Source organism: Pteropus medius, unplaced genomic scaffold (assembly GCF_902729225.1).
Source record: "Pteropus medius unplaced genomic scaffold, Ma_sr-lr_union100, whole genome shotgun sequence".
Lineage (NCBI taxonomy): Eukaryota > Metazoa > Chordata > Mammalia > Chiroptera > Pteropodidae > Pteropus > Pteropus medius.
The window spans coordinates 712,799-729,854 of NW_024347790.1; the positions used below are offsets into that span (position 1 = coordinate 712,799).

General features: G+C 47.0%; 1 protein-coding gene and 1 pseudogene across 2 annotated transcripts in view; one reads left to right on the forward strand and one right to left on the reverse strand.

Annotated features, from left to right (window-relative positions):
• The first annotated feature begins 1,387 nt into the window (after nucleotides 1–1,387).
• On the forward strand, nucleotides 1,388–1,506 carry LOC120614739 (uncharacterized; annotated as a pseudogene).
• Nucleotides 1,507–2,465: 959 nt separating this feature from the next.
• CCDC3 (coiled-coil domain containing 3) overlaps nucleotides 2,466–17,056 on the reverse strand; it is an 80,165-nt gene continuing 65,574 nt past the window's right edge. For both annotated transcript variants that reach the window (XM_039877397.1, XM_039877398.1), the window contains exon 3: nucleotides 2,466–6,868. In XM_039877397.1, the coding sequence (XP_039733331.1) occupies nucleotides 6,593–6,868 (276 nt within the window). In that variant the 3' untranslated portion in view covers nucleotides 2,466–6,592. The remainder of the gene's footprint in view (nucleotides 6,869–17,056) is intronic.

Below are 17,056 nucleotides of genomic sequence, written 5' to 3' on the forward strand. Positions count from 1 at the left end.
TGTTGAATTTTGTCAAATGCTTTTTCTGCATCTACTGAGATGATCAGATAATCGTATGATTTTTATCCTGTATTTTGTTAATGTGGTGTATCCCATTGATTGATTTGTGGATGTTGAACATCTTTGCATCCCCAGAATAAATCCCACTTGATCATGGTATGTAATCTTTTAATGCATTGTTGAGTTCAGTTTGTTTTTAATGTAATATTCAGTTTTACTATAATATTGTTTTAAAATTTTGCTGAACATTTTTGCAAGTTTTCATCAAGGATATGGCTTATAATTTTCTGAGAGTGTCCCTTGTCTGGTTTAGTTATCAGAGTAATGCTGGCCTCACAAAATGAATTTAGAAGTGTTCCTTCCCTTTTTATTTTTTTTTGGAAGTGTTTGAGAATGATTGGTATTAATTCTATTTAAATATTTGATAGAATTCACCGGTGAAGCCATCTGGTCCTGGTCTTTTGTGTGTTAGAAGGTTTTTTTATTACTGATTCAGGCTTCTTGTATAATTCTCTTCTGATTTCTCTATTTCTTCATGATTTAGTCTTTACAGTTTTTTATGTCTAGGAATTTATCCATTTCTTCTAGGTTGTCTAACTTGTTGGCATCTATTTGTTCATGGTGGTCTCTTGTCTTTGTCTGGTATCAACTGTAATGTCTTGAATTTTCTATCATTAGTCTATTTTGTTTATCTTTTCAAAAAACAGTTCTTAGTTTTGTTGATCTTTATTTCACTTATTTCTGCTTTGACTTTTGCTATTTTTTTCTGCTAACTTTGGGTTTTGTTCTTTTTTTAGTTCCTTAAAGTGTAACATTACGTCGTTTGAGACGTTTCTTGTTTCTTAATGCAGGTGTGTATCACTATGAAATTCCCTCTTAGAACTGCTTTCGTTTCAACCCCGTAGTTTTGGTACGTCGTGTTTCCGTTGTCATCTGTCTCAAGGTATTTTTTGATTTCCCTTATTCTCATTTGATCCATTGGTTGTTCAGTAACATGTCGTTTAATCTCTACCTAGGTGTGACTTTCCCAGTTTTCTTTTTGTAACCGATTCCTAGTTTCATAACATTGTGATCAGAACGATGCTTGATGTAACTTCAGTGTTCTTAAATTTACTCAGGCTTGTTTTGTGGCCTCACATATGGTCTGTTCTGGAGAATGTTTGATATGCACTTTGGTGTATATTTTGCTGCTCTTGATGCAGTGTCTTGTCAGTGTGTTAAGTCTGTTTCGTCTAATGTGTTAAAACTTAAGTCCACTTTCCTTATTGGTTTTCTCCCTGGGAGACCTATCCATTGATGAAAGTGGGGTATTAAAGGCCCCTACTATTTTTGCATTGCTGTTTCTCCCTTTGGTTCTGTTAATATTTGTTTTATATAATTAGGTGCTGTCTATGGCCATGGCACCCTGAACACGCCCAATCTCGTCTCATCTCAGAAGCTAAGCAGGGTGGGGCCTGGTTAGCACTTGGATGGGAGACCACCTAGGAAGACCAGGTGCTGTACGCTTTAAAAATATATATGTATATATAATTAGGTGCTCCTACATAGGGTACATAAATATTTATAAATGTTATATCCTCCCATATTGATTCCTTTATTATTATATAACGATATTCTTTCTTATTTAGTCTTAAAGGCTATTTTGTCTGATAGAAGTTTATCTACCCCTGTTCTCTTTTGGTTTCTATTTAATGGGACATCTGTTTCCGCCCCTTCACTTTCAGTCTGTGTGTGTCCTTGAAGATGGAGTAAGGCAGCATACACGTGAATCTTGTTTTTTAATCCATTCAACCCCTCTGTGTCTTGATTGGAGAAGTTAGCCCATTTATAATTAAATATCGATGGGCATGGACTTACTGCCATGTTGTTCATTGTTTTCTGGCTGTTTTGTAATTCCTCTGTTCCGTTTTGTCTTGTTCTCTGTTTCGGTCTGATGATTTCTCTGGAATGGTGTGCTTAGATTCTCTTCTTTTTATCTTTTGTATGTCTGCTAGAGGATTTTGCTTTGTGATGACCGTGAGGTTTACATAAAATGCCTTAAAGGTGTAACAGTCTGTTTTACGCTGATAACCAGTTAATTTGAACACATTCTAAAGCTACACCTTTCTACTCTTCCCCCTACATTTTATGTTTTCAGTGTCACAATTTACATCTTTTTATTTTGTGTATCCATTAAATTATTGTATATTTTTACTACTTTTTTAACCTTCATACTAGCTTTATATGTGATTAACCTACACAATTACATTAAATTATTCTGGTTTTAACTCTACAGTTACCTTTGTCAGCGAGGCTTCGCTTTGATATGCTTTCCTTTTATTAGTAACTTTTTTTTTTTTTTTACAGCTTAAGTCCCTTTAACATTTTTCATAAGGCCAGTGTAGTGTGCTGAATTCTGTTTGCTTTTGCTTGTCTGGAAAACTCCTCTCTCCTTCCATTCAGAAGGACGACTTAAATGGAACTGATTGTGCATCCTGCAACGTCACAAAATTTATGTATTCTGGGTTTTTTTTTTGGAGTCTTTATGGTTTTACGTATGTAACACGTTCTTCGGTTTTGAAAACCAGCTCTGCAGTGGTCTCGATGGGCAGCTTTGTTCCGTCAGTGCTGTGAGCACCCCAGGCAGCACCTTGAGCCTGCGGGTGTCTGTCTCAAAATCTGCCGCTAGTCCGGTGCGAGACAGCTCCCTGTACGTCACAAGTCGTTTTTCTCTTGCTGCTTTAAGATCCGCCTCTCGCCTTTAACGTTGGTCATTTAATTACAACATGCCTCAGGGTAGGTCTCTTCACACGCATCTTCATCTTCGTTGGGAATCTGAGCTTCTTCGATCGGGATGTCTGTTTCTTTCTCTCAAGTTAGGGAAGGTTCAGCCACTGTTCCCTTGTGTTAGCCCTGGGCCCCTTCTCGGTCCTCCTCCTGGACCCCTGTGCACGTGCCAGATGACCCTTAGCTGTCTTCACTCTTTTGCTCCCATGCTCGGATGAGTTCTGCCCTGTCGAGTGCACTGACCCTTTCTTGCGATTGGCGCGGTCTGTCGTCGGAGCTCTGTATTGCATTTGTCAGTTCAGTTCTTGTATTTTCAGCCCCGTGGTCTGCTCGGTACTTTTTTACATTTTCTGTTTATGCTGAAGTTCTCACTTCATTCATGCACCGCCATCCGGGCCTCGGTGAGCATCTTTAGGTCCGTTATTTTGAGGTTTCAGGTAACTCACATTTCTTTCATTAAGATCCGTTTCTGGAGTTTCATCTTGTTTGTTTAAAACATACCCTTATGTTTCTCCATTTTCCTTGACTCTCTGCCACCTCGTCCAGTCCTGACTGTGATGTCGTGTGGGAGACAAGCCTCACCTGTCAGCCCAGCCCGCTCCTGGTTGGCTCTTTAACCTTGGCGATTGCCCAAGCCATCTACTTGGTTCCTAGTGGCTCCCAGTAGTTGAGGGTGTGTCAATGTCCCAAAGCGGAGGGTCGCCGTCACCAGCTACATGCAGGCAGGTCGGAAGCCGCACCTCAGGCCCCAGCTGGGAAAGCACGCAGTTAGGCTCGTCCAGGGAGAAACGGGCGGTAGGACCCAGCACTGGGTCCCAGATGGAGTCACCAGAGCCTGGCGCGAACTTGTTTGCTACATACAGCCCTGTGGGACTCGGGAGCACAAGCCCTGTTAACAATAAGCCAGGCAGTTGAGGAGCTTGTCCCTCAGGTGGCAGCCCCGAAAGGCAGGCACCAGACGTGTGTACAAGAGACGTGGAGTCCCGTCCAGAGGGAGCGGGCAGGGAGGTGTCCACGGGCCCCCTGTGACATGTGGTAACTTAGGGCTGGCCCCGGGCAGTAGTTGTGAGCACGCAAAGACCCCCGGGGGGGAGATGGATGGGGTGGATGCGTTCCACCTGCTCCCAGGGCACAGGTGCTGGGTGGGAGCCCAGGTGTGTGCTTGCGCCCTCGGTCACTGCCTCTGCTGTGGTCTCATGGATGCAAACCCCATTGGCTGTCGGGGCTGTGTGTTTGGGGGGCCATCCCTTGGGTGGGAGTTTTAAAAGTTTGGGTGCTAGGTGTGGGATCCAAACCCTTCATTCCTCAGGGAGAAGCCAGGATTTGGGGGTTCCCTTCTGACTGTATGGCACCGTACGGGGCTGGGGTTTACGACAAGGGCATCTGTCTTTCCTGCTCGTTTCAATATGGGTATTTTCTTGTTCCCCGACGTATGAGAGTCGCTCGGCTGGCTTCTGGACTTCTTTCAGAGAATGTTGCTCCCCGTGTGGCTGTTCATTCCGTGCGTCTGATAAAAGGGTAACACTTGGTGGAGCCGTAAGAACTCAAGATAACAGTGAGGGCCTCTGACCCTGGACGTGGCCCGAGGGACGTGTCTTCCTTTGAGGTGGGAGGAGGGACAGAGGCCGGGCAGCGCAAGCGCCATGCGAGGGAGTCGAGGAAACACGTTTCTGATGGACTTTGTTTTCTTGGTAAATTTGGAGGAACAAATAGCTAGTGATTACGAAAGAAAAGGTGGCTCAGAAATAAGGAGAAGAAGAGCTGGCGTCACCAGAGGCGGCCACGTTCGCACGACGTGGTGGCCCGGGAAACCTCTTCCCTGCCTACGTGCGCCCAGCTCCTGACGCCCGGGGACTGTGAGGGGCGCGTCTGCCGCTTGCTTGTTATGCGACTTTGTGGTCTGAGGCCAAGCGACTGATCCAAGGTGGAACCGTGGCCTGCATTTCAGAGCTAGCGCTGGGACAGGGCGGCTAACGTGTCAAGTTCTGATGAGTGTTTATAATTGGAGTTTTCTTGCGTAAAATCTGCTAGTACAATAAACAGGTGACAGCGCCGAGCTGATGGCCGGGGAGTCCCCTGTGGAGTGCACATTCGAAGACGTTGATGAATGAAGCTGCTTGTCCCTCAGGAGGGGCAGGCTGGGACAGAGGCAGCGTGAGCTGTGTCCTAAATGCCCCCCGTGTTACTCACACACTCTGCCCTAGAGGATCTAAACTGCCTTTCCAGGTCAGACCTAGAAACCCCGGCATCTCCCTGACCTAAGAGAAACACAGCGCTCTGCTGTTGTGGCTGAAATTGTGCTCACGTTTATTGAAAAGGCAGAACACAGTAGTAGAGAGGCGGCTTCCACAGGTCTCCGGACACTGGCTGTAAATCAGCCTCAGGCTTCTCATTCCCTGGGGTGGAAGCGAAACTGCCCTAAGGAAACGTCCGCGGGAAGAATGAACGGGAAGCCGCACCTCCCACTGTACCCGCCGAGGCAGCAAGCAGCTGATAGTGGTGGCAGCAGTTTGAAAATGAAGTACCCTTGCACAAAAAGCTCCAGTGCCATCCAGTCCAGGGCACAGAGCTCTCCCCTGAGGCCACGGAGACTGAAGTGACACGGGGTCTGTGCCTCAGACCAGCTGCCAGAGGAGTGGGGATCTGACGGTAGCCGCTGTTCCTGCGGGAGACGGCGCCATGGGCCCGCAGGGTCCTGGGCGGCCTGTGGGTGGCATCCCCTGTGAGGGGCTAGAAGCTTCTGTCTGGGAGAGCAGGGCGGGGAAACAGCTTGGAGGCCCCTCGACGGAAGATAGCCGAGGGATGGGGCACTCGGCCGACTTCTTAGTCACAGCCGGGACTCGATCAGTGCGCCTAAGTGGAGAGCTCGGGGGTCAGGTGGAGGGAACACCGCGTCGTACTTGATGCACCGGCTAAGGTTCCTTCCCAAGCAGGCTGCGGTGTCTGGATCGAGGCCGGTGCACACGCTCCCAAGGGCAAGGTCAGCCCTGGTGGGCGGGGAGCATTCGCACACAGCCTTCGGGAGCCTGGATGGGACCGAGGTAAGGTCACCTGATCCCACCACGTAAGGAGGTGTCTTTACAGTCCAGAGCAAAGGAGGTGTCTTTACAGACCAAAAGCCCAGAGCACTGGGGCAGCTCACCCCGAATTCGGAAAAGTGGGAGAAATTGAGCAAACAAGTTATTGCTCAGGGTTCCCCAACTTAGGAGTGTGGTGGGAGGAGGCACAAGGACCCTCGATTAAAGCGACCACAGGCAGCACCTTCATGGGGAGTCTGCTGGAAATCAGATATAACTTTTTAATGACTCGTGGCCCGGCTCAGCTCCCTTACCTGTGACAAGCTCATTAAGTCTTACTGTGCCTCAGCTGTGAGGAAACGGGCTGGAGTAGGGACACCCTGCACGTGCTTACTGATAGGTGCTTTGTGAGGCCGCCAGCCTCCTCCCACAGATCTGGACGACAAGACGCCAGAAGGTTCCGTGACTCGATTCGGTTCACTCCTGGGACCGGGCAGTTCTGGAGCGCCGCGCTGAGACCAGGGCGCAGCGTCTAGCTGTCCCTCCCCAGCCTGAGCGCGCTGCTCCTGGGAGCCCAGGCCGGGGCGCAGCAGCCGGTCCCGGCCTCGGCACTTCCACGCACTGTCCGGACCAGCCGGGGAGAGGGGGGCAGCGAGGCGGCCCCTCTGAACCACTAGACACCGCCAACCGCGCAGGAAAAGCATCTTCTACGAGACTTGAGACGCGTGCAGTCCGACGCCTCCATCACTCCCCCCTCCCCGGCGAGGGGCGCTGCCCCCAGCGAGCCGGGGCGGGCCGTGGCGCCCCCGCTACCCCCGCAGGTAGGTGCGGGCTGCGGGCGCCTGCCCCAGGGCATTGCTGTGCGGGCCGGCCCCCGCCAAGGCCACCAGCTTCTCGCTGAGCTTCTGGTTGGCCAGTTCCAGGTGGCGGCCGTTCTTCCGTGCCTGTCGCAAAGCCCTCTTGACCTTCTTGACCCGGTCCCGGAGCTGCCGGTTCCGCTTCTCCAGCGTGGCCACCTTCTGCTGCAGCTTCTTGACGTGGTCCTCCTCCTCAAACAGGGCCTTCTGCACCGAGGAGCACAGGAGCTGGGGAGACAGGCGCCCCGGAGGAGAGGCAGGTGAGTGACAGAAAACGCCCCGGGCCATGTGCCTGGGCGCTGCCCAGTGCCAGCGACACCGACCCGAATGTCACCCCCAACCCCGACTCCAGGACACACTTAGGACGCCTCCCTCGGTTTCACCCTGACCTCAGACGCAAGCCCAGCCCCTCCTGTGCTGTGTATGGGCTCCTTGGATGATTTTGTTTCGAAGAGATTTCAAACAGCTGTCACTCCTGTCAACAAGCGCAGAGCTCCAGTGAATCAAGAAGTCCAAGACCAAACCCTGAGGCAGAAAATTGCATAAAAGATAGGAGAGCTTCCCAGGAAAGGTAATGTAAAGCTCTGTTAGACACAGAAAAAGGGACTCGTCCTCACTCATAGTCGGGTAAATGCACATTAGAGCCACAGGGGATTTCTGTTTTTCACAGGTGGGTAAAGTGAAAGCGTGGAGGGCAGGGAGACGGGCATGCTGGTCTCCTGCAGGTAGAGCACCCACTGCTCCCAAGAGCAGCGTGGCTAGATCCATCAAAACGAAGCCTCACAGATCCTCTGGTCTAGTCATTCTGGGGCTTTGTCTCATAGAAATGCTCTCACATGCACAAACATTATTATTTGTCATAAGAAGATTCAGGGACATTTAACCATGGTAGCCTAAGCCATCCTTGTTTTCTGCCCCACCCTCCAGCCACAAAAGTTCTGCATCTATCCACAAAGTGCCTCTAGGGGAGCTATGGGGCCCAGAAGGAGTCTCACCCACCGTGCACCAGACAGATCAGCCCCTGCTGTGGACCCTGCAGTGGTCCACGAACTGGCTGCAGCCCCCTCTCAGGCAAAGGACCTCGAAGAAGACATACAAATGGCCAACGGGTACATAAAAAGGTATGCAGCATCTCTAAATCATCAGGGAAATGCAAAGCAAAACCACAATGAGGTATCACTTCGCACCTGTTAGAATGGCCGTCATCAAAGGGAGAGGGTCACAGTGTAAGATGGTGATACAGGAGGATCCTGAACTTACCTCTGCCCGTGGACACATCAAATCCATAGCTACGTACAGAACAATTCCCTGTGATAGAAACCTGATAACTAGATAGTGACTCCAATACATCAGGCAAATGAGAGAAAAAGCCCACATCAAAACAGGAAAGAAAGAGGCTGAGCCATAACCTTGCCATAGATCGCCTGGCATGGTGACCCACAAGTGGGAGGGAACTCACACTCCCAGTTTCTCCCCTGGGGAGTGAAGGGTTGGAACCACATGCTGGGGACTCCAGCTTTTAAGACCTGCACCTGAGAGATGAATCCCCAAAGAAAGCCAACAGGGCTTGCGTCCCCAAGGCTCTAGCACACAGTCTCACCCCGCACAGGGCAGCAGACTGAAAAGCACCCAGACTTTCTGGGAAAGAGGCCTATCTGCTTGTCTTAAAGCTTCAGCCTGAGGGGCTTCTAATTAGGTACACATCTGGAGGCCTACTGAAATGTACTCCAGAGACCCTGGACTTGGCCTCTGCCCTGCTCCAGGTCATGGTCTCACCCAGAAAGGAGCTTGTGCACACATCTGGTGGCCTAGTTTTTGCATCTGGTGGTCCAAAGGTTACAACTGTGCCCAGTGGACACCCCATGATTACTTGGTTCTGGTGGCCAGAGGGGCTTACCTTTGCAAATCCCATAGGATTTTACAGAGTAGTGAAACAATTCTCGACCAGCCACCCGCCTCAGGGCACAGAGGGGACAATGACGCAGGCCACTAACAGCAACCCTCTGTGATCTGGCGCAGTGAGAACCCCAGGGCCTTCAAGCGCATCAGTAAGCACGCGCTGCCAGTGTCCTTCCGGGGCAAGAAGACGTCATGGGTGACCCAGCTCCTCTTCCGAGATGCCCCCCTGAATTGCTGCGCCGGTGAAATGGAGAAACTGTTTGGAGAGTCACATACCTGTCAAGACTCTGCGTATCGTTGGTAATGTGCCCAGGCACCCTCCTCCTCCTGATCTTCACCCCGATAGCAAAGTGGCGTCTCTCCCTCTGCACACAGCGCCTCTTTGACCTAAAGAGGACCTATGTCCAAGCCACTGCTGCCACCGAGAAGACACCGATGCCATCCCGAAAGGACCGCATCGTCCACGACGGAATCGAGAGCCTTGCCTCGGCTTGGGGTGACGTCACCCAGGAGTGTAGGAATGGCACCTGACGGAGATACTCAAGAGGTTCGTCGGTGACGTCAAGGGATTTGCCAAGGATGAGGATGTGAAAATCTCAAGGCTGTGGGTGGGGCGGCCAACAGCTTTCCCCGGGGTGGGGACGAGGGGGCCGCGAGGAGCGCCCAGAGGGAGTCGTTGCAGCTGGACAGGAGCACACGGCTGATGGAGAGCACGAGAAGGAAACTGCAGAAGAAGAACTTCCAAGAAAAGTCGCAGCGAGGGCCTAGCAGAAGCGTCTGCAGACCTCAGCAAGCTCCTTAGAGTATGAACGCGGACCCCAACACCGAAATTTTGCTTTCAAGCAAATCTATGACAAAAAACAAGCAAGCAAACCACCAGGGACATATTTCTGAATAGAATGACACCTCCTCAAGAAGAGCCTCAGGCAGGTCCTCCGGTGTTCCAGAAGGAGGTGGCGTTATCATAGGTGAGGGCGCCCTGCCTGTCACTGCCCCTGAAGGCCTTCCGGTGGGACAAGATGTGCAGGTGAGAGACAGTGATGCTGGTGACCCTGCCCTGTGTAGGCCTAGGCTGCTAATGTGTTTGTGTCTTTTTAACAAAAAAAGTTTAAAAAGTAAAAAAAAAGTGTTTTAATAGGAAAAAGCTTATAAAATAAGGATACAAAGAATATTTTTTGTACAGCTCGACAGTGTGTTTTAAGCTGTGTTGTTACAAACGAGTCAAAAAAATTATAAAGTTATAGTAAGCTAAATAATATATATTATTGAAGAAAAACGTTTATAAATTCAGCACAGCCTGAAGGGACAGTGTGTATCAAGTCTATGGCAGTGGACAGTCCGTCCTAGGCCCTCACATCACTCATGGCTCGCTCGCTGACTCACCTACAGCAGCTTCCAGTCCTGCAAACGCCGTGCATGGTAAGTGCCCTCTACAGGTGCACCATTTTTTAAATCTTTTATACTGTATTTTTGCTGTACCTTTCCCATGTTTAGATATATAAGTATTTACTACTGTGCTGCAATTACCTACAACATTCAGTGCAGTAACAGGCTGCAGAGGCTGGTGGCCTGGGAGCAACGGGCTGTAGGTAGAGCTCAGGTGTGCAGTGGGCCAGACCATCTGGGTTTGTGTAAGTGCATTCTGATATTTTGCACAATGACAAAAATCACCTAATGACATTTCTCAGAAGGTATCCCTGGTCCTTGAGTGATGCCTGACTAGTCAGGTGGTGGCTTAATCACATATGAAACCATAATGAAGGTTAAAGATAAAGGCAGAAACATAACTACAATTATAGCAACTTGTTAATAGACACACAGGACACAAAGATGTGAATTTTGACTTCAGGAACACAAAACATAAAATTAGGTGGGGAGTAAAAAGATAGAGCTTTAGATAGGGCTTGAAAATAACTTATCAACTTAAAATAGACTTACAAGTTGCCTTATTTAAGCCTCATGGGAACCACAGGATGAAAACCTAGAGTAAATACTCAGAAGATAAAGGAATCTCATCACACCACTACAGAAATTCATCAGATCACAAAGAGAACAAGAAAGGAACGGAGGAGTTACCAACCAATCGGTAATTACTTAGACTGTTCACATTCAAAGTTCTCCAATCCAAAGACCCTGACCAGATTTTTAAAAAGACCCGACTGTATACCGGCTCTAAGAGACTCGCTTCAGCTGTAAGGACACACGCAGAGCGAATGTGGAGGAATGGAGAAAGATATTCCACGCAGGTGGGAACCGAAATAAGGAGGGCATTGTACAGTGATTAAGGGATCAATCCAACAAAAGGATGTATTCGTAAATATTTATGCAACTAATATAGTAGCACCTAAATACTTAAAGTAAATATTAACACCTAAAGCTTTGGAACGAATAGCAATACAAAGGAAAAAAAAAAAACAGAAACAAATGAAATAGAGACTAAGAAGACAATAGAAAAGATCAATAAACTTTGATCAAAAGAGCTGGCTTTTTGAAAAGGTAGAATAGACAAACCTTTACCTAGGCCTACCAAAAACAGAAGAGGACTCATAAAATCAGAAATGAAAGAGATGTTACAATTGATACCACGAAAATACTGTAAGAGACTACTGTGAAAAATTACATGCCAACGAATTGGACAACCTAGAAGAAATGGATAAATTCCTAAATATACAACCTACAAAGACTGAATCATGAAGAAATTAAGGAGATTGAATCAGTAATCAAAAACCTCCTAAGCAACCAAAGTTCTGAACCAGACAGCTTCACTAGTGAATTCTACCAAACATTTAAAGAAGAATACCAGCCCTTCTCAGACTTTTTCCAAAAAAGTAGAAGGAGAGAACACTTCCAGACTCATTTTACAAGGCCAGCGTCACCCTGATACCACACAAAAATGACACAATATCCCTGATGAATACAGATGTAAAAATCCTCAACAAAATATTAGCAAACTAGTTTGACAATACAGTGAAAGGATCACACACCATGATCAAGTGTAATTTATTCCTGGGCTGCAACAATGGTTTGACATCCGCAAGTCAAGGTGATATCCACACTAACAAAATGAAGGATAAAAATCGAGATTATCTCTATAGATGTAGAATAAGCATTTGACAAAACTGAACATCCATTAAGGATAAAAAAAGAAAACCTCTGGACAAAACAAGCAGAGAGGGAATGAACATACCTCAGCGTAATAAAGCCCATATGTAACAAGCCCACAGCTCACATCAGACTCAACAGTGAGAGGCTGAAAGCTTTTCTTCTAATTGGGAACAAAACAGGGATGCCCAGTCTTGCCACTTTTATTCAATATAGGACTGGAAGTCCTAGCCAGGGAGCAATTAAGAAAGAAAAAAAAGCGTCCAAAATCAAGAGAAATAAAACTATTTGCAGATGACATGATATAATACATAGAAAATCCTAAAGACTCCATTTTAAAAACTAATTCAGTAAAGTTGCAGGGTACAAAATCAATGTACAAAAGTCTGTTGCATTTCTATCAATCGACAATAATCAGAAAGTGAAATTAAGAAAACAATACCATTTACAACTGCATCAAAAAGAATAAAATACCTAGGAGTAAATTTAACTAAGGAGGTGAAAGATCTCTACACTAAAAACTATAAAATGTTGATAAAGAAATTGAAGACAAATAAATGGCGGGATATTTCATGCTGATGGCTTGGAAGAATATTGTTTAAATGTCCATATTGCCCAAAGTAATCTACACATTCAAAGCAATTCCTATCAAAATTCCAGTGGCAGTTTCACAGAAATAGAACAAACAATCCTAAAATTTGCATGGAACCACAAAAGACCCTAAATATTCAAAGTAATCTGGAAGGGACGAACAAAGTTGGAAGTATCACGCTTCCTAATTTCAAACTATTTTACAAAGCTACAGTAATCAAAACAGTTTATGGTATTGGCATAAAAATGGAGCAGAAAAGAAAGCTCAGAAATAAATCCACGCATTTAAGGTGAAATCATTTCCAACAAAGGCGTCTCTTCAATAAATAGTGTTGGATAACTGAACAGCCACATGCAAATGAATGAAACAGGACCATTATCTTACACTACACATAAAAATCAGTTTGAAATCCATTAAAGATCTGAACCTAAGACCTGAAACCATAGAACTCCTAGAATAAAAACAGGCAGTAAGCTCCTTGATATCAGTCTTGGTGATAAGTTTTTGGATTTGGCAACAGAAGAAAAATCAGTATTTGGACTACCAACAAACTAAAAGGCTTCTGCACAGCAAAAGAAACCATCGACAAAGTGACAAGGCAATGTAGAGAATGGGCAAAGATACTTATAAACCCTACACCTGATAAGAGGTTGATATTTAAAACCTATAAAGAACTCCCACAACTTAATACCAAAACAAAACAAAGCAAAACAAATTAACCTAATTTAAAAATGGGCAAAGGACCTGAATAGACATTTCTCCAAAGAAGATATACAAAAATCCATCAGGTACATGAAAAGATGCTCGACATCACTAGTCATTAGGGAAATGCCACACTGAGATACTGCCTCACACCTGTTAGAATGGGCATCATCAAAAAGACAAGGGATAACAAGTGTTGGCGAGGGATGTAGACAAACGGGAACCCTCATGCACTGTTGGTGGGAAAGTAAATTGGTTCAGCCACTCTGGAAAACAGTATGGAGGTTCCTCAGAAAAAAAATAGAACATATGATCCAGCAATTCCACTGGCGTGTTTAACCAAAAGAAATGGTAACAGCATCTGAGAGAGATTCCCATTCATTGCATTAGTCACAACAGCCAAGATATGGAAATAGCCTTAGTGTCTTTCAACAGATGAACGGATGAAGGTATGGAATATATGGACAATGAACTATTATTCAGCCATGAGAAAGAAGGAAATCCTATAGTTTGAGTTTGCAACAACATGGATGGACCTCGAGAGCATTACGCTGAGTAAAAGAAGTCAGACAGAATAAGACAAGTACTATATTATATCATTTGTATGTAGAATCTGAAAAAGCTAAACTCAGAAACCATAGAATAATGGTTACCAAGTAGTGGAGTAAATGGGGAGATGCTGGTCAAAGTTACAAACTTTGGGGTATAAGATGATAAGTTCCGGGGAGCCAAAGTATAGCATGGTGACTATAGTTAACAATACTGTATTATATACTTGAACATTTCTAAAACAGTAAGTCATAAATGTTCTCATCACAAAAAAAGAAATGGTATTTGTGTGAGTGAGGGAGCTGTTGGCTAATGCTATGGTGGTAATCATTTCACAGCATATAAATGTATCACATCACTGTACGCCTTAAGTTTATACAAGGTTATATGCCAATTATATCTCAGTAAAGCTAGGAGGGAAAATACTGAAACAATCTAAACATGCTCACCCAGAGAGGTCTAGTTCAGTGAAAAGAAACCCACACAGTGAAAACATCCGCAATCTTTAAAAGAACAAGGCAGTGTCAAATGAATGGCACTATAGCAGTATCTAAGTTAGACGGTTAATACCGAATCAAAGGGCAGCAGGGTGTGATAGAGACCGTAGAACGCAGATTCCAGACCTCTGCTGAAATACGCCCGCCCCGTGTCTAGGGAGCAGAGGGGGCGGGTGAGAAGGAGATTGATTTTCACTATGTACTCTTAAGTGCTTTTTGAATTTTGTACTGTATGCTAATATTACTTTTATTTTAAAAAAAAATCTCACTCCCATCTCTCTCCTCTCACCCATCCTACACGCTACGATCAAGAGTAACGTTTCTCAAGTAAGGCTTGAGCTGCAGGTTACCTCTGGTTAGGATCCCCGCCATATACGCTGCAGTCGTGAAATGCCGAAGAGCCAGCTGCCTTGGTTTCGAGTCCTGCCTCTTCCACTGAGGAGCAGTGTGACCTTGGCAAGCTCAGGGTAGCGGGGTCTGTGCTGCACCTGCCAGACTCCCCTCAGGGAAGGAGGGGTTGCCCCCCAGCTTCTTGGCTGCTGACAGCCTTCAGCTGACTCTGCCTCCAGTAACTGCCCAACTTAAGAGAGCTGCGTCACACCTCTGTCCCCAGGGCACCCACATGCAAGGACTGGTTAACACAGAGTCTGAAAGCCAGGACTGGGACCACCTCTGAAGAACCCCCCACCCCCAGCCTCAGAGCACCCCGGGGATAGGCTGTGGTTTTGGTGAGACTCCATGGCAGTCCAGCCTCTCCCTCTGCCCAGTGCTGTTCTTCCCTCTCGGGTGTTGATCCCAGAAGCATAAAGAAAGGAAAAAAAGGGGGAATGGAAAGAGGACGGAAGGAAAAGGAAGAAAAAGAAAAAAAGAAAACAAAAAACCGCATCTCTTGCATGCTGTCTGCTCAGTCTGCTCAGAACCCAGCCTGCAACACGCAGTGTCACGTGTGCCATGGGAGAATCTATAAGATGGTGCCCATCTTATAGGGCCGTCTCGAGGATTTCATGAGCTTTACTTGTGAAGTGCTCAGAACCACACCTGCGCTGGTGTCAATGTCTGTGTCCCCCCAAAATTTGTGTGTTGAAATCCCGATGCACAACACGACGGTAGGGGGCCTTCGGGGGCTGAGTGGGTCTTGAGGGCTGCACCCTCACGTGGGGGATCGATGTCCTTATAAAGACCCCAGAGAGTTCCCTCGCCCCTCCTGCCACGTGAAGATGAGACATCTGAGACACAGAAGAAAGCCCTTCCTAACCATGCTGTCACCCTGATGGTGGACTTCCAGCCCCTAACACTGTGAGAAAATAAATTCTGTTGTTTGTCAGCCATCCGGTCTGTGGTTTCATTACGGCGGCCCGAATGGCCTAGGACACCCTGGCACGTAGTAGATGTCCACTAAATGTTAGTGTGGGATCTGTTAAAACCCTTCAGCCCCGTGATTGGACCTGGCCCGCATCTCCAGTCTTGTTTCTCGTGCTTCTGTTCAAACACTTTCAGCCCAAAGCAACCTGACTCCTGGCTGCCCTCCAGTACGTCCTGTTCCCTCCCATCCCGAGGAGGGGGACCGCGCACCCAACTCTGCCCTCTTCTGGCCAAAAGGAGCCCCTGGAAGAGAAAGTGGACACCAAGGACAGGTGGCCTCATTACAGCTGACTCTCGAACAATGTGGGAGTTGGGGCGCCGACACCCGTGCAGTTGGAAATCCATCTGTGTATAACTCGACTCCGCTAAAATTTAACTACACGGTTGTCTCTCAGTGTCCACGGAGGATTGGTCCCAGAACCCCGGCTGATACCAAAATCCGCGGACGCTCTAGTCCCCTGTATAAAATGGCGTAGATCAGTGCACACAGCCGGTCCCCGGGCACGGATCAAAATAGTCTGCATGTACCTGGACCCCCACGGTTCAAACTCATGTTGCTCAAAGGTCAACTATTTATTTATCTAGGACCAGATACTATCTATCTAACCGAAAGTTGATAGCCATTCTCTCATTAAATCACTGCCTTTCTATGACATAGATTCTTCAGAGTCCAAGCAGAGTCTATTAAAACAAGAGGACCAGGTCTTTTCATGGTTCTATGTCTGGAGTTTGAAAGGATAGAATCTCGTGTGCTGGGACATAACGTCAAGGAGAAGATGAAGTCGTGTTCTGCGATGCCTTTCGAAAGCTGCATTTTAAAATAATAAAAGCAGAGAGTGGGATGCGACAAGATCTGTACTCCTGGTGGGACTTCAGTGATCACTTCTGAGACAGCGACATTTCATAAGCATCCCTTAGACCAAGGGGCTGGCTGCTCCCTAATCTGGAGAAGCTAGAGGAAGAGGAAGACCCCTTGATGATGGCCTGGCCTGAAGGAGCCACCATGGAACAAGGGGACACGTGGAAGTGTGGGACGGGGGGTGAGGTAATTAGTCAGACGGGACGGACGGGATGACTGGCGGTCCTCAGTGAATGTCATTCTCCATCCCCTCTCTTTGGTATGGGTAAGGTCGGAGCAGCAGCAGGAAGACACAGAAGGACTCTCAGTAACTCGTCCAGTGTCATCAATAGCAAAGCTGTGACCCAAGGACCCATAACCAGACCCAAGGTCTTTATCTCCAGGGAAAAGCAGGCTTTGTCTCCAAGAAGTGGGACCTAGGAACAGAGGCTAACGCCATAAAATGACGGAGCCACAGCCACCAGTACCTCGAAGGAGGCCTCCTGCATCTTGGCCGTCACCTTGACAGAACATTCCTTTTCTTTTTCATCAGGAAAGCAGGAATTTCTACACAAAGCTGTACCTTCACTGTGGTATATATATACGTACAACGGAATGTTACTCAGCCATAAGAAGAGACAAAATATTGCCATTTGCGACAACATGGATGGACCTCGAGATAATCATCCCAAGCAAAATAAGCCAGACAGAAAAAGGTGAAAACCACATGATATCACTTATTGTGGGATATAAACCTAAAAGCAACAAAGGAACAGGACAAACAGAGACTCATGGACATGGACTATAGACTAGTGGTTACCAGAGGGTAGAGGGTGGGGGGAGGGGGGAGGTAGACAGGGTAAAAGGGGTCAATT